The following is a 14,010-nucleotide window of genomic DNA, read 5'->3' as shown; positions in this document are numbered from 1 at the left end:
AATTTACAAACGTAGGTTATCTTTATTGTTGAATAGCCTATGCCAAAGTTGTTTTGAGTTTAAATAGCCTGCTTATTCACTCGTTTTGTTCAGAGTGAAGACAATCAAAGTCCCAATTCAAACCATCATAATTACTGTTTAGCGATTTACAGTAGGCCTAGGCCTACGATTTCGTTATTCTCCTTTTTAGGCAACTACTGTATCTATTTTTTTCTCTCGTGTTCAATTTGATTACTTCCGATGAAAATCCTGTAGATGGCGCTTGTAAATCGAACTGAAATCTTCTAGTTTGCCTTAATTTTACGACATGCATCCTCTTTTCATCAATCTATGGTTTTGGTCTACTTTTCTACCTCGTGCACGAGCAGACATGAAGCTGATTTTAGCCTCGTTTGAATAAACGAGGGCAAGATGCAGCTAACTTGAGTTAATGGAACGGCTTTAGCTTCAAGTGGAAGTCTACACTAGTTCAAGCCAGGCTATTTCTGTTGAGCGCCGCCTTGTTTAGCGAGGTTGATGGAATACCCCCCTGGTCTGCTCACAAGTCCCTAACATTGTAACATTAGACAACGTTGTTGTTAGCTTGCAACCAACTATCTCTCAACCGTTACATTTGATCAGTTACATTCCATTTTAGGCTAACGGTAACATTTTGTCCACATTATATCCAGCTCCACCGTAGGTTACGTTTTGCCAAAAACTCAAGGCAAATAGTGTTTCTATGTTTTCCAAATTTGAACACACACATCAGGTTTTGAGGTTGTGGCAAGCATATTTACTCACATGTCATAATAAATAAATAGCGTTTTTTTTTTTTTTTTTTTTAACAACCTAACGTTAACGCTACTGCATGCAGCTGCTGCATCTAGACAGACGTTCATTTCACAAGGTGAAATAGCGATTTTTTCTAACAATCATATTCTACTAAACTGTAAGGAATATAATTTTTACATAATGCACAGCTAGATATCTTGACGTGTTTCACATTTTTTAAACAGTTATTTGCGAAGATATACTTACATTTGTAAACGTCTTTCCCCGCGGGCATCTTGCTTCAAACTTTTTGAGAGTCGGTTACCAAGGTGTTCGCAAGGCATCCTGGGAAATGTAATCTATCCCTTCAACCGTAGTCTGCTTCTGACCGCACTCCGTGTGAAGGGATTGTTTGAAGGGTCGAACAACACTTCAATTTCGTTCTAAAACAATTGGGACACCCTACCCCTTCACGGGAATGCGCAAATTAAGTGCTAGGGTGAAGTGCGAGGGTGAACTGGTAGTATTGGGACGGAGCCTTTATCAGGGTGCATAGTATCCTGGATCCATGAAATAAAAAAATAAAAAATCCTCTATGAGAATTTAACATTGGCGTTCCAATACTTATGACCCCTGTATTTTAAGAAAAACATTTATTTATTTATTTACAATACATTATTCATTCACAAAGAAGATGCATGTCCTTAAAGGTTGGATATTTCCTCATTTTTTCATTTAAGGCATTAAGATCAATTTCCAAAAGATGATTTTATCTTGAAGTTATATTTAACTTTAAGCATGTGTTCCAGTACTTTTGGAGGGCACTGTAAATCTGTCAATTGGACCTTGTTGTTGTAGTAGGGTGATAGAATACATGCCAAGTTAGCAAACTAGCACAAAATCTCGAAATTGACCGCTGCATTCAAAAACGGTGTTTTCACCTGCTGTGTCTCGCCTTAATCACTCACACCACTTGTCAAATGACAGCCCGGAGATGTCCACTAGTTGTAGGAGTGTGAACTTTTAATGTTGTGAGCCTAGGCTAATCACACATTGGTGAAGCTCAACAACAGTGCACAATTAAATACATATCCTACCTTTTGTTAGCCTGACGAGCCAGACCCACATCAAGATGTAGGGTCTAGGAACTCGCCATAGGCAGGGCTCAATCGGAGGGGTGGGATAAACAATTGTCTTTCAGATTCCCTCTCCATGCAATAGGATAGCGCTACAACCAATCATCTTCCTGTTTTCAAGTAGCAGGATGTGGAATTATCTGTTACTGTCTATGGAAATTCACGCATTACGGTTGCTACTTATCGTCACATGGTCAGTTGTCATTATGTTCAGCCCGCCCACCGACTCTATGCACAATGTGATTGGCCCGATAGAAGTTTCATTTTCCCAGCTCGCAAGCCAACGGAGAGTAGCTAGACTACCCTGGCAGCCACTATTTCGACCAGATTTCTAGGCTAACCTTTTCGTTGTAACCAGGTGAAATCCATTACAAATGCAATAAAGATTATCTGAGATGTTTTAAAGGAACACTTCACCGTTTTTTCATATTAAACTACGTTATTCCCTTAACCCTATGAGCCCTAGGCTGTTTTAAGGGCATTTTCACTACCTCTAGTTAGAAGCATTTATCTTGGTCATTGCAAGTGCCATGCACACATACTACATATTGTTTTTTTCAGCACAGTCTAGGCTACCCAGATCTGCCACAATATCATGTATAAATACTTGCATTGATTTGATTTAGATTTTTAAATATTAAAAGATTAAAAAGCATACCATACAAATTCTTATATTTTGATGTGTATCTCACCACAGCAAGCTGACAGCTCATGGTTGTGTAGGCCTGATTGCCCTGAAAATTGCAATATAAGAACCATGGTGGAGGGATACTTTGGGGCTCAGTAATTTACAGAAATATGTGGTGTGTGCCTTCCAGAAATAAATTACTTTTTGACACTTGGTGCGCTCCATAATTTTGACACGAGCTGATCTGACTTGACTTGTTTGCGTGGTAGCACACATGACGTGCACACATGATGATTCTCTATAATATTTTTTACTGCATTGCAATGAGCAAAGTAAAGGCAAAAAAGTGTTTATTTGTCAAACAAATTTGGATGCAGTAGGAGTCTTGAATTGGATACCATACAGGAGTTTGCTAGGATCTCAAAACCGGATTATGTGCGTGCCTTGCCATAGAGAAACACATGATAACGTTGGATTGGATTTACAACTGAGTTTAAAAATCATGCACAGACGCTAACGCAGCTTGAGGTGTTTCCAGAGCCGCATTTAAAACGTGTCTGATCAGCAAGGCATGCGTGAATGTAGCCCCTATGCGTTTAATAAACATTAGTGGAAGCTAATTGTTGACAAAGACGCAACGCGAACGTTCAGAACGCGCACGCCAAGTATAGCCTCCCTGTTGTGAGCGCAGATAGATGCGTCTGAGATGTCAGGTGGAATAGTGATCCTGGCGAGGGATTTCACAGGTGGGCTAGTTGAAACTTTCAACTTCTATTAGAAAAAGACGCTGAGATTAGTGAAGCAACGTAGCATAGGTTGTTTTCCTCTAATGTTATGAAAGTTAGCGAAATTAGACAAAAATGTAGACATAACAAGTTCTTTTGATGAAGAATACGTGCAGTTTTAACCATCTAGATCGGCAAAAGATGAAGCAAATAGGCAGACTTTATCAGTATATCAAAGGCTAATGTGACAGTTGAATTAAATGCTCATAAACTGGGCTGGTTCGTTTTGTTCAGAGACGTAGTTGATTGACATGATAATGCTGTCTTTTAGAAACGTGGGCCCTGTTACTCGAAGCACACTGCGCATAGACGTTACGCAAAGCCTACGACAACTCAAATGGTTCGCAAATGATTCGTAACGTAGCCAAAAACAGTTGCAACTGCTTCAGACCACACGTAACGTACGTAACCATTTGAGTTATGTGTGTGACTTGCGACAAGTTTCAGTTACACCTGGATCATACGAGTTCGTAAGCCATGCGTAACGTAAACATTAACGTTTACATTTGATTGTCGAGTTACAGGACCCTGATCAGTAGCCTAGTCTGTGCCTACAAGTAGCCTACAGTTTAACATGTAATATGAAGACAGTTCACATAACTTTATTGGTTGGTTAAACACACTAGCACAATATAAACCACAATCTGTAGTAGCCTAGGCTGCATATTAAAACGTTTAAAAACAATTTGAAAAATTAAAGCCTATCTACCCTATTTTATATAATAATATTAGTTTGAAATAGTGTGTGTCTCAAGCAAGTTTATTGATTACCTGGTTTGGTCCAACACATATTCTGATAGTTTAAGTGTCCATTAGGCCTATTCAATCATCAGAAATGTGTAATAACTTCAAGCACAGAGAGAGAGAGAAAGAAAGAAAGAAAGCGGGTCCCTCTAATTAAAAACTATTAACGAAATATAATTGTTCGTCGACGTTGAAAAACGGCCATTGAACTCAGTCAATGTAAGCTAGGCCTACAAAATTTCGCTCATGGTTGGGATGGAACCCGGGTCGCTTGCATGCTAGACGAGGGCGATAGCGTTGCGCCACAATAGTGGTTTATTTACAGCAAATATGTAAGTCTAGTTTTGTCTGTCTGACATGTTAGTCTGAGCTTTAAAAGATACAAATAGAAGATATACAACTTTGAAGATATACAACTATAAATGTACGTAGCCTTGGCATACTAAGTAAGCCCAAATAAATCCATAAGAGAACTTTGCCCAAGTCCAGTTGCCCGCAGATGAATGATTTGGCCGAAACTAATTTCAATTCGACGAGTTTCATCTGGAAATAATTCATAAGAATCCCTTGCCAATGTCCTTTGTTAGTTGTGCGCAGATGAATGATTTGGCCGAAACTAATTTAAATAGGCTAGGCCTATAGGCTACGACAAATTTTAGCTGAAAATATGTTTTACACACGTAGCCTAGGCCTATGCCTAATAGAACAACGTTGCAACGTTTTCAAAACAAACTTGCATTTTATCACACAATCACACATATAATACATATTGCACATATATAAACTATATGTTTTATGGTAAAATATTATTCTCATGCCCGACTGGCAGGAGCCCTTGCGCCATCTGCTGTGAGAAAAGATAACAGCAGCCTGAAAAAACATGGCCGAACGTGAGACTGGCAGTGTCTTCGTATAAGTAAGAGCAAAATAGCTCTAAACTAGCTTGTAACGCTGTGCTTTTGATCATGTAAAAATACTGGGTGATAAAACACGCGTATTTAGGAAAAGTTGTGAACGTAGGGTCCTGGAATTTAATCGAGTGAAAAGATTTTTTTTTTTTTTGTAATCACTGCGGTCAAAAGACCGCAGCCCGGCAGTTCTAGGTATATCTAGGTCAAACCACCATGGCGCTTCAAGTAATACGTCTCAGCGGTCAAATGACCGGCGCTTGGCGCTTCTAGTGTTAAACAGCTCACTGATGATTTCTTAGGGACTAGGATGATGGTGGCCCTCTTAAAGCATGTGGGGACTACAGCAGGGATGGAAATTAGCCACCCGCCAAATGCGTGTAGTTTTGCCGCTGGCGGGTGAAATATGTCAACACACCCGCCACTGTGGCGGGTAAGCAACTACTACTACTTCAAGTTGTTTATTTCATCAGAATATTACCAGTCGCCGCAGAGATAAGAACACACGCCTTGTATCAATAATCCTCAACATCGATGGACATGATGATCACAACAAACATTCTGGAACTCTCATCATTGCGTCAGCCTAGCCTACTCTTCCAGTTACAGTAACGTGGTAGCTAGATAGCCTACAACCATTGACTGTATACATTTACAACGAGGCTACCGGTTAATACATTTAGGTAGGAAATACATTGGATATATATAACAGATCTACCAAACTCCGAGTCATGGTACCTAAGTTAAGCTCCCAGCCAATTAAACATGACCAAGGAAAAAGTCAACGGGACAACTGAACTCACAATGTCATAGGCTACCACGGTAACCTACCTAAATCATAGAAGTTAACATTGCAAGACACTTATCTTTTCTATGACGCCAGAAATATTTTCCTTACCTTCTTAGTTTTTTTGAACATTCACATTATTTAATGAAAACATGTATCCTTGAACTATGCGTGATTTTCCTAAAACCGAATGAAACCTTTTTACAGTGACAGGCACTCAATTAGACCTACACACCACCCCTGTAATATCATTAAAGACAAGTGTAATCAATATGAAGTATGCAAATTACTGAATATTTTGAGTAATTATGCATATGCTATACATTGTTAACAAAATATATGAAGTGTATGAATTCAAATATGAAATAGAAACAAGACAAGCCATTTTCTGAGCAGGGTTGAGCAAAGACTAGGATTGCCACTGCTCTGAATGTTCTGTATCCAGCTTAAGGCAATAAGGTTTTGCCTGTATTTTTGTAATGTAACAGACACAGTCACACTTTTTAAAAACTATTTCAGCTTGTGTAGGCCTATCAGTGCTTTCTTATTGAACACAACACCGCGATAATACCGAAAACCGTGATCATTTTGGTCACTATAACCGTGGGGTTAAATTTTCATACCGTTACATCTCTACTTGGCAGTATAATGTATGGAACGGTTGAATATATATTCGCTGGTAAAAATGTTGAGTGGCTGGTAGATTTTAAAATCTACCTGCCACAGTGGCAGGTGGACAAAAAAGTTAATTTCCATCCCTGGACTACAGACTGTAGCAGTGAGAGGTTGAAGATGTCTGTGAATACCTCTGCCAGTTCAGAAGTTTCCATCCCTGGACTACAGACTGTAGCAGTGAGAGGTTGAAGATGTCTGTGAATACCTCTGCCAGTTCAGAAGCACAGGCCTTAAGAACACGCTCTGGGATGTTGTCTGGTCCTGGAGCTTTATGTGCATTCACACTTCTGAAAGATTTACACATATCTGTCACAGATACCTGAAAAGGGCAGCAGTCTTGCTCTAACAGTACCTCTGACCTGGTGGGTGTCTCAAACCTGGCATAGAAAGAGTTCAGCTCCTCTGCAAGACAGAGGTTGCATCTGCTCTGTAGCTCTTTCCTTTGTAGTCAGTGATGGTCCTTAGCCCACTCCACATATCCCTGGTGTTGGATCCTGTGTAATATGACTCCACTTTTTCTCTGTACTGTCTCTTGGCCAATTTAATGGATTTCCTTAATTCATAACGGGCTATCTTGTACTCACTAGGGTTACCAGACTGGTAGGCTGCTGTCCGGGCCTTGAGTGCTGAAGAGACCTCTCCATTCACCCATGGATTTTGATTAGGAAAAGTTTGTACAGTCACTCGAGGTACAACGTTGTCTATGCACTTACAAATGTAGTCTGATACAATTCCAGTATAATCATCGATGTTATCCGTGGTAGCCCGAAACATACCCCAGTCTGTTGTTTGGAAACAGTCACGTAGTGTAGCATCTGATTGATCTGTCCAACGCTGTACTGAGCGAATCACAGGCGGTTTCCGTTTCAGCTTCTTAGGCTGGCATTAGGAGAACAGATGAATGATCCGATTTGCCGAAGGCTGGGCAGGCTTTGTAGGCATGAGTGTACGGCGTGTAGGCGTGATCCAGGATGTTTTCACCTTGAGTTGGAAAGTCAACGTGCTGATGGTACTTCGGTAAGACTTTCTTGAGGTTGGCTTTGTTGAAGTCGCCGGCTACAATGAAAGCAGCCTCTGGATTCAAGGTTTCCTGCCGATCAATGATATCATGTAGATCGTCCATCGCCCGTTTGGTGTCAGCTTGCGGTGGAATGTAAACGGCGACAAAAAAAATTGCAGAGAATTCCCTGGGTAGATTAAAGGGCCTGCACTTGACCATTAGGTGTTCTAGGTCAGGAGAGCATCCCGATGATGATGTTTGCACATCCACACACCACATCTTGTTGATTAGGATGCAAACGCCACCTCCTCTGCTCTTCCCCGAGTCAACAGTTCTGTCCTGTCGATGAATGGAGAGGCCCTCAGGTAGGATGGCAGAGTCTGATATGGAGGGGTCCAGCCATGTCTCAGTGAAGACAAATGAATTGCAGTTCTTAATTTCCCGTTGAAACGCCAGTCTGGCTCTGAATTCATCCAATTTGTTCTCGAGTGACTGTACGTTAGCAAGGAGAATGCTAGGAAGCGGAGGACGATGCTGTCGTTTTCTTAATTTCACCAAGACACCGGCTCTTCTCCCCCTTTTCCTCTGGCAGAGTTTTTCCCCAGTAACCAAGGTAAACAGCCAGGTAAACAACTTTGGTAACCATCCGAGTGAAAGTCCCAAGAAGTATTTTCAGATGTCAGATGAAGTCGTATATCCAGTAGCACCTGTCTGTCATACTTGATTAGCGCTTGACACGTTGCTAATACATAACACTAGAAATATTAAAAAAAACGCAAAGTTGAGGAGGACACTGAGCAACGGCAGCCATATTTCCAGCGCCGACGTCACAACCCCAGTAGTTGACAATTTGAGCATCTGTATAGTGTGGGTGTATTATCCAAGCAAACTATGACTGTAGAAGTTAAGTACTTTAATGAGGAGTTACATTTTGAGTTGCATTTTTTTTGTAGTCGAATGTGTGGCAGCCCTTGCCCAGCTGTGTGGCCTGATGTCATAAAGCTACCATACTTCAACACGATGAAGCCAAAGAAACAGTACCGTCGACGTCTGAGAGAAGAGTTTTCCTTGTGAGTTAAGTCTTCTCCTGGACTCTAGTCATATTTTCAAAACTGAATAACTTGTTGATGCAGTAGTACAGGTGCAGCTCAAAATTAGAATGTCATGGAGAAGTCCATTGCTCTGCTCAGACTGAGATAATAAAATATATTTGTGTATCTGGATTGTTGACTTTCATGAACTTTAAACCATAATGAAAAATGAAATAAAAGAAATGCTTGAAATAGTTCACTTTATGTGTAATGAATCTAGTCTATATGAAAAGAATTTTTAGTAACACTTTACATTACAGATCAGTAATAAGTGGGTAATGTTATGGTAATATATATGCAATTTCATGGTAATAATAGTTTTAAACCACATATTACATTTTTGGATAATTACTGTGCAATTACCATTCAACAACAATGCAAATAACTTGGGTAAAATAAAATGGTAATAACTGCTGTAAATATGTACTTTCCGAAGCAATAAATATTTAGGATTTACTTATTGTGACATAATATTTCTGTAATTATACCAACATGATGGTGCTATGAAGGACTAAATTACATAGTAACTTACATAGTAACAACTCCCCACCGTACAGAAAACCTTTCGAAAAGACAAAACAGTATTTTACAGCCCTGATACCATATAGCTATTGTGAAATTACCTCATTTATTTCATCATAACAACAGATAACAGGTCACATATTATGTCACAATAAGTAAATCCTAAATATGTATTGCTTCGGTAAGTACATATTTACAGCAGTTACTTATTACCATCTTATTTTACCCTTAAATCCAAGTTATTTGCATTGTTGTTGTATGGTAATTGAACAGTAATTGTCTAGAAATTACACATCAATTGTTTGTAATATGTGGTTTAAAAATATTATTACCATTAAATTGCATACATATTACCATAACATTACCCACTTATCTGTAATGTAAAGTGTTACCAGAATTTTCATCTATATGAAATATAGTCTATATGAATTAAATTGCAGGGAAAAAAAACTTTTCCATGATATATTTTTTAGATGCATCTGTACAACATATAAACTGACTGTTTTCTCACCTGTGACTAAAAAAAAAAAATGTTTTTGAAGTATGCTGAAAAAAATACATTTGCTCCTGGGCGATACATCAGATTAATTTAATTAAAGGGATAGTTCGGGTTTTAAGACACAAAGTTATATGGGTTCCCTGTCAGCAACGTTGTGCATCAGCACTGACTTACCCCCCGACAGCGTCCTGAGGCGAGATCCAGCCAGTTTTTGATGCTGAAGAAAGTAGTCCGGGAAGTTGCTGGGGTCACGAAAGTAAACTGTTTTCTTCTCAAAACCATATGCGTTCAAAAGATTGATATATTTGCACCACAAAAACGTTGTCCAGGAAAAATTCAAACCTCGTTATCACTTGGCACTATTTTTCTCGATTACCATCACTGCGCGTGGACAACGTTTTTGTAATGCAAATGTGTCACTGTTTTTAACACATATTGTTTTGAGGAAAAAAACGCTTTATTTTCGTGACCCCAGCCAACTGGTCGGACTACTTTCCTCAGCAACAAAATTGGACAGAAACTCGGCCCACGGGACACTGTCGAGGGTAAGTCAGTGTTGATGTACTACACTGGTGGTGGGGATGCCATAGAGTTTGATGTGTAAAAACCCAAACTATCCCTTTAATTTGAGATTTTGATCGATGTCTACAGTACCAAAAACCATCGAGATTTCAGGTTTTTTTGGCCATATTGCATAGTCCTACATGCACTTCTATTCATGTTTGTAATCCACTCTTGATTATGTATTTATTTAAGCACATTGCTCTTTCTGTTAGTATCTCTCCCACAGCACTAGACTTGTTTGATCACATGTTGGCGCTTGACCCCAGCAAGCGTTGCACAGCGGAACAAGCCCTAAGAAGTGAATTTCTCAAAGATGTAAACCCAGCCAAAATGCCCCCTCCTGGGTATGTGCGCACAAGTCACTTTTATTTTGTATGTCAACGTAATCCTAAGTATTTTAAACTTTAAGCAATTATCGGCACATTCTCATGCCAATAAGCAGTGAGCTTCACTTCAGATTTGTAGTCATCTCATGTGTAATTTGATTCCTTCGTTCCCTGTGTAAATCCCCCCTTCAAATCCCTGTAGCCTCCCTTTGTGGCAGGATTGTCATGAATTGTGGAGCAAGAAGCGACGGAGACAGAAACAGATGCCAGAAGAGATTGTCCCCAAGGCACCACGGAAAGAACTGGGTTTGGATGATAGCCATAGTAACACCCCACAGAGTCTCCCGGTACCTGGGGTACACAAAGGTCTGGCCTCCACGTCCATTCCAGGTAAGGATCTCTGGCACACTGTTATGCACAGCTGACTTTGGAATGCTCACATAAATTGAATTGAATGGAAATTTGCTAATCTAATAAATAAAACTTTTTTTTTTTTTTTTTGCATAGGTACGTACGTAGATTAGCTGTAGATTCAACAGAGAAGCATTTGTGTGAGGTTATTATGCTCTGTAAATTCAATGCAAATCAATAAATCAAGCTGGTTTTGAGACACAGAGGTTGCCCATGAAAGCATAGCAGTAGTTTCTTTCTAATATCAGATTTTTAGTTCCCATGCGTTGAGTGCCAAAAACACAATTTTGCATTTTTAGCTTTTTAAAAACAAATTACCTCATTAACTCACTAACAAACTTGAATTTCCCCTTGGGGATCAATAAAGTATCTATCTCTATTTATCTATCTATCTATCTATCTATCTATCTATCTATCTAATCTATCAAACATTATGTGCGATTTTGGGAACTCTATGAATCGAACTGAGATGGATGACGATCAAAAACTCATGAAAATGAACGATCTGTACATTGTATTAAGAGAAAATGGTGAAATTAATCAGTATCTAAAAATATTTTGAGCTAGTGTTAATTATTCTTTATTTTTTTAATTATTTTATCTGTTCATTTATTTCTGTTGATTTGTGTTGTTTGAGGTAAAAACTCTGGAAGAGTTCTTGAACAAACCTTAAGCAAACCTGACTTTCAACTTTTTCATAGTATTTCATTTTTTATATTTCGTTTTTACATTTTGTATGCTACTTAGAAATGTTATTTTTATAGGCTATTTTAAAACAGAGGCATGCGTTCTGTGATTAGGAGCCTGACCCGACGAGAGCCTAACCTAGTCTGGTTTCAATTACACAGTAGCCAGGATTTCATGCCGCATTTTACAGGCTACCGCGGCTACTTTCTAAAACAATTTTCATTCATTTAGGGAGAAGCATCTTGTAGGGTCTAGCTACCTCGGAGGGTGGGAGATAGAGAGAGCAGCTATGCTGAGCAGGCATAGGCGCGAGAAGTAGCCTAATTAAAAATGATGAAAGATGTTCTCCGTTTTGCGAATGTGTAGGCTATGTTTGCGATAGCTATAGGCCTATTGTTTCTACAATTTAAGCTAACTTCTATGTGAATTCGTGATTCAGCATTGAGACACATTTTAACATCTTGATGGGGCAATGCTCAATGCTGAATTCGTGATTCAGCATTGAGACACACATTTTAACATCTTGATGGGGCAGAGCTGTAGCCCACTGGTTAGAGCTTCAGCCCCAAAATCCAAGGTTTGCTGGTTCGATCTCCGACCCATTCATGGCTGAGGTTCTTTTGAACAAGGCATCAATAAAGTATATTCTATTCTATTCTTTTCTATTCACACAACTACAGTGGGTACGGGTTGAGAATGCACCTTTTCCCGCGGGACTCCCGAAGAGATCCCGCAGTCTGTCAAGCCGATTTTTTTCGAGGCTAAGGCAACGTACCCAAACAACCACCAGGTGGCAGAAAGTTTCAACCCGCATTTCAACTGCATTTAATGATGAAGACTGCATATCCGTCAATAGTCGACTCCTTAATCTCATTTAATCATTAAAATGAAGGTGATGACTGGCGAAATTAATCAAATGACGTTTCAATAAACCATTGTTGAAATGAATGAAAATGGTTATAGAAAATCGCCTACAGCCTAATGCCGACACAGCTGATTCTTTGATTAATTCTAAGCTGTTTTGATGTAGGGGATTGGTAAACTGGCGCGCTACAAACATGCTACCAATCAAATGTAATATTATAGGACTAGCCTACTTAGACACTTTAGTCATAGGCAACGTTGCCATGTTAATTTGGGCTAGAAGTGCTTGCTTGTGGTGGCGCTCCTGTCTGCTGCTTCTCCCGAATTGTGTTTGGGAAATTTGACAACAATCAGCTTAAATGTCAAATCATATTTATTTCTCTTTGTCGCCATGGTTTGCGGGAAACACAGAGAAACAAGATGATCAGTCCTCGTATTTTTTCTTCATGTTTCGTTATAAGAAATATATAGGCTAATAAGTTAAAGTCTTCTTCCGTATTGAACAGACGCTCGGCCTGTCAGATTGCAGTTGCAGAGTTTTCGAATGTTTTACAACCCATCTAGTATCCGCTGTTCATTCCGACATATCCCCACTCGGCGGTATTTAACTTTTTTTTTTCAAACAATGTGCCATTCCGACATGATACTCTTTAACACTCAAGAAACATATTTCAGTATAGCTTACCGTAATCATCCACAATTAGGCTAGAGTATTTAGAGAATAGTTATCATGTAATAATGCACAAACTGAATTTGACTTCACATAAAGCACATTATTGTCTGAGGAAAGTTTAAGCCTCAGTTGAGATTTTGATAAAGCAAGAGGGAAGACATTGATGATTTCAACAATCTTTTCATTTATTTGGCAGGGATGGTGCACCAGCACAAAATGTAGGTCGTCCACCCATATTTTTCATTGCATCGCCTTTTTATCGCTCTCCTTTCATATAGTGTGAATGATTTTTTAACAAGATGTAAAGCTTGTCTTTATTTGAAACACACACACATTATGTAATTATTTATACATTCTATATACTGACATGTCTGATATTCATAACAGCAAACTTTATGCAGATTATAGCCTACTATTCATTATAACTGTCTGGCTGAAGCCTCAAAATATTGTAAACAAAGTAGCAGGTTGGACTGTTCAGTTTCCCCACATGTGTTTTAGTTTCAAGGTAAGCTAATACTTTTTCTCCTTGGGACAGGCCCTTTTAAGCCTTGGAGTTGAAAACATTGGTATTGAGATGGTCAGTCAACTTGAATGCAAGAGTTTTTATCAAATGTCTGCAGCATAGCCTTCTAATGATGCTAACCGTATTTAACAGTAATTTAGCTAACCGTCTTCTGTGCGTCATTGCGTTCACGATTGTGAATGTTTTATTTGGATTAATGTGCATGTCGAGGGCGGGTGTCCATTGAGCGCGCACGAGAGCGGGCCAAGGAGAATGAGTTTACTTCTACTGTTTGGTAAAGTTGCACGCATAGTCTACAGTTGCGGAAGAACTTTATGCTTCCACCCGAGCAGCGTCAGGTGCATCAGTTTGACCACGCTAGGGATGATCTCTCGCACTTGCCATTTCTAAAACCTCGCGCGCAGCACTCAAACTCTATACTCCTACTCTCG

The 14,010-nt window shown here is 39.4% G+C and overlaps 1 protein-coding gene across 1 annotated transcript in view; it reads left to right on the top strand.

The window, feature by feature from the left end:
* cdk13 (cyclin dependent kinase 13) overlaps positions 1-14,010 on the top strand; it is an 89,700-nt gene that overhangs the window by 51,931 nt on the left and 23,759 nt on the right. The window contains exons 10-12 of the mRNA XM_062520652.1: positions 8,370-8,486; positions 10,305-10,436; positions 10,621-10,808. Coding sequence (XP_062376636.1) covers positions 8,370-8,486; positions 10,305-10,436; positions 10,621-10,808 — 437 coding nt within the window. The remainder of the gene's footprint in view (positions 1-8,369; positions 8,487-10,304; positions 10,437-10,620; positions 10,809-14,010) is intronic.

The sequence above is a fragment of the Sardina pilchardus genome, chromosome 19, assembly GCF_963854185.1.
Source record: "Sardina pilchardus chromosome 19, fSarPil1.1, whole genome shotgun sequence".
Lineage (NCBI taxonomy): Eukaryota > Metazoa > Chordata > Actinopteri > Clupeiformes > Clupeidae > Sardina > Sardina pilchardus.
The sequence above is the reverse complement of the archived record's forward strand: the minus strand, read 5'-3'. Positions and strand labels throughout refer to the sequence as shown.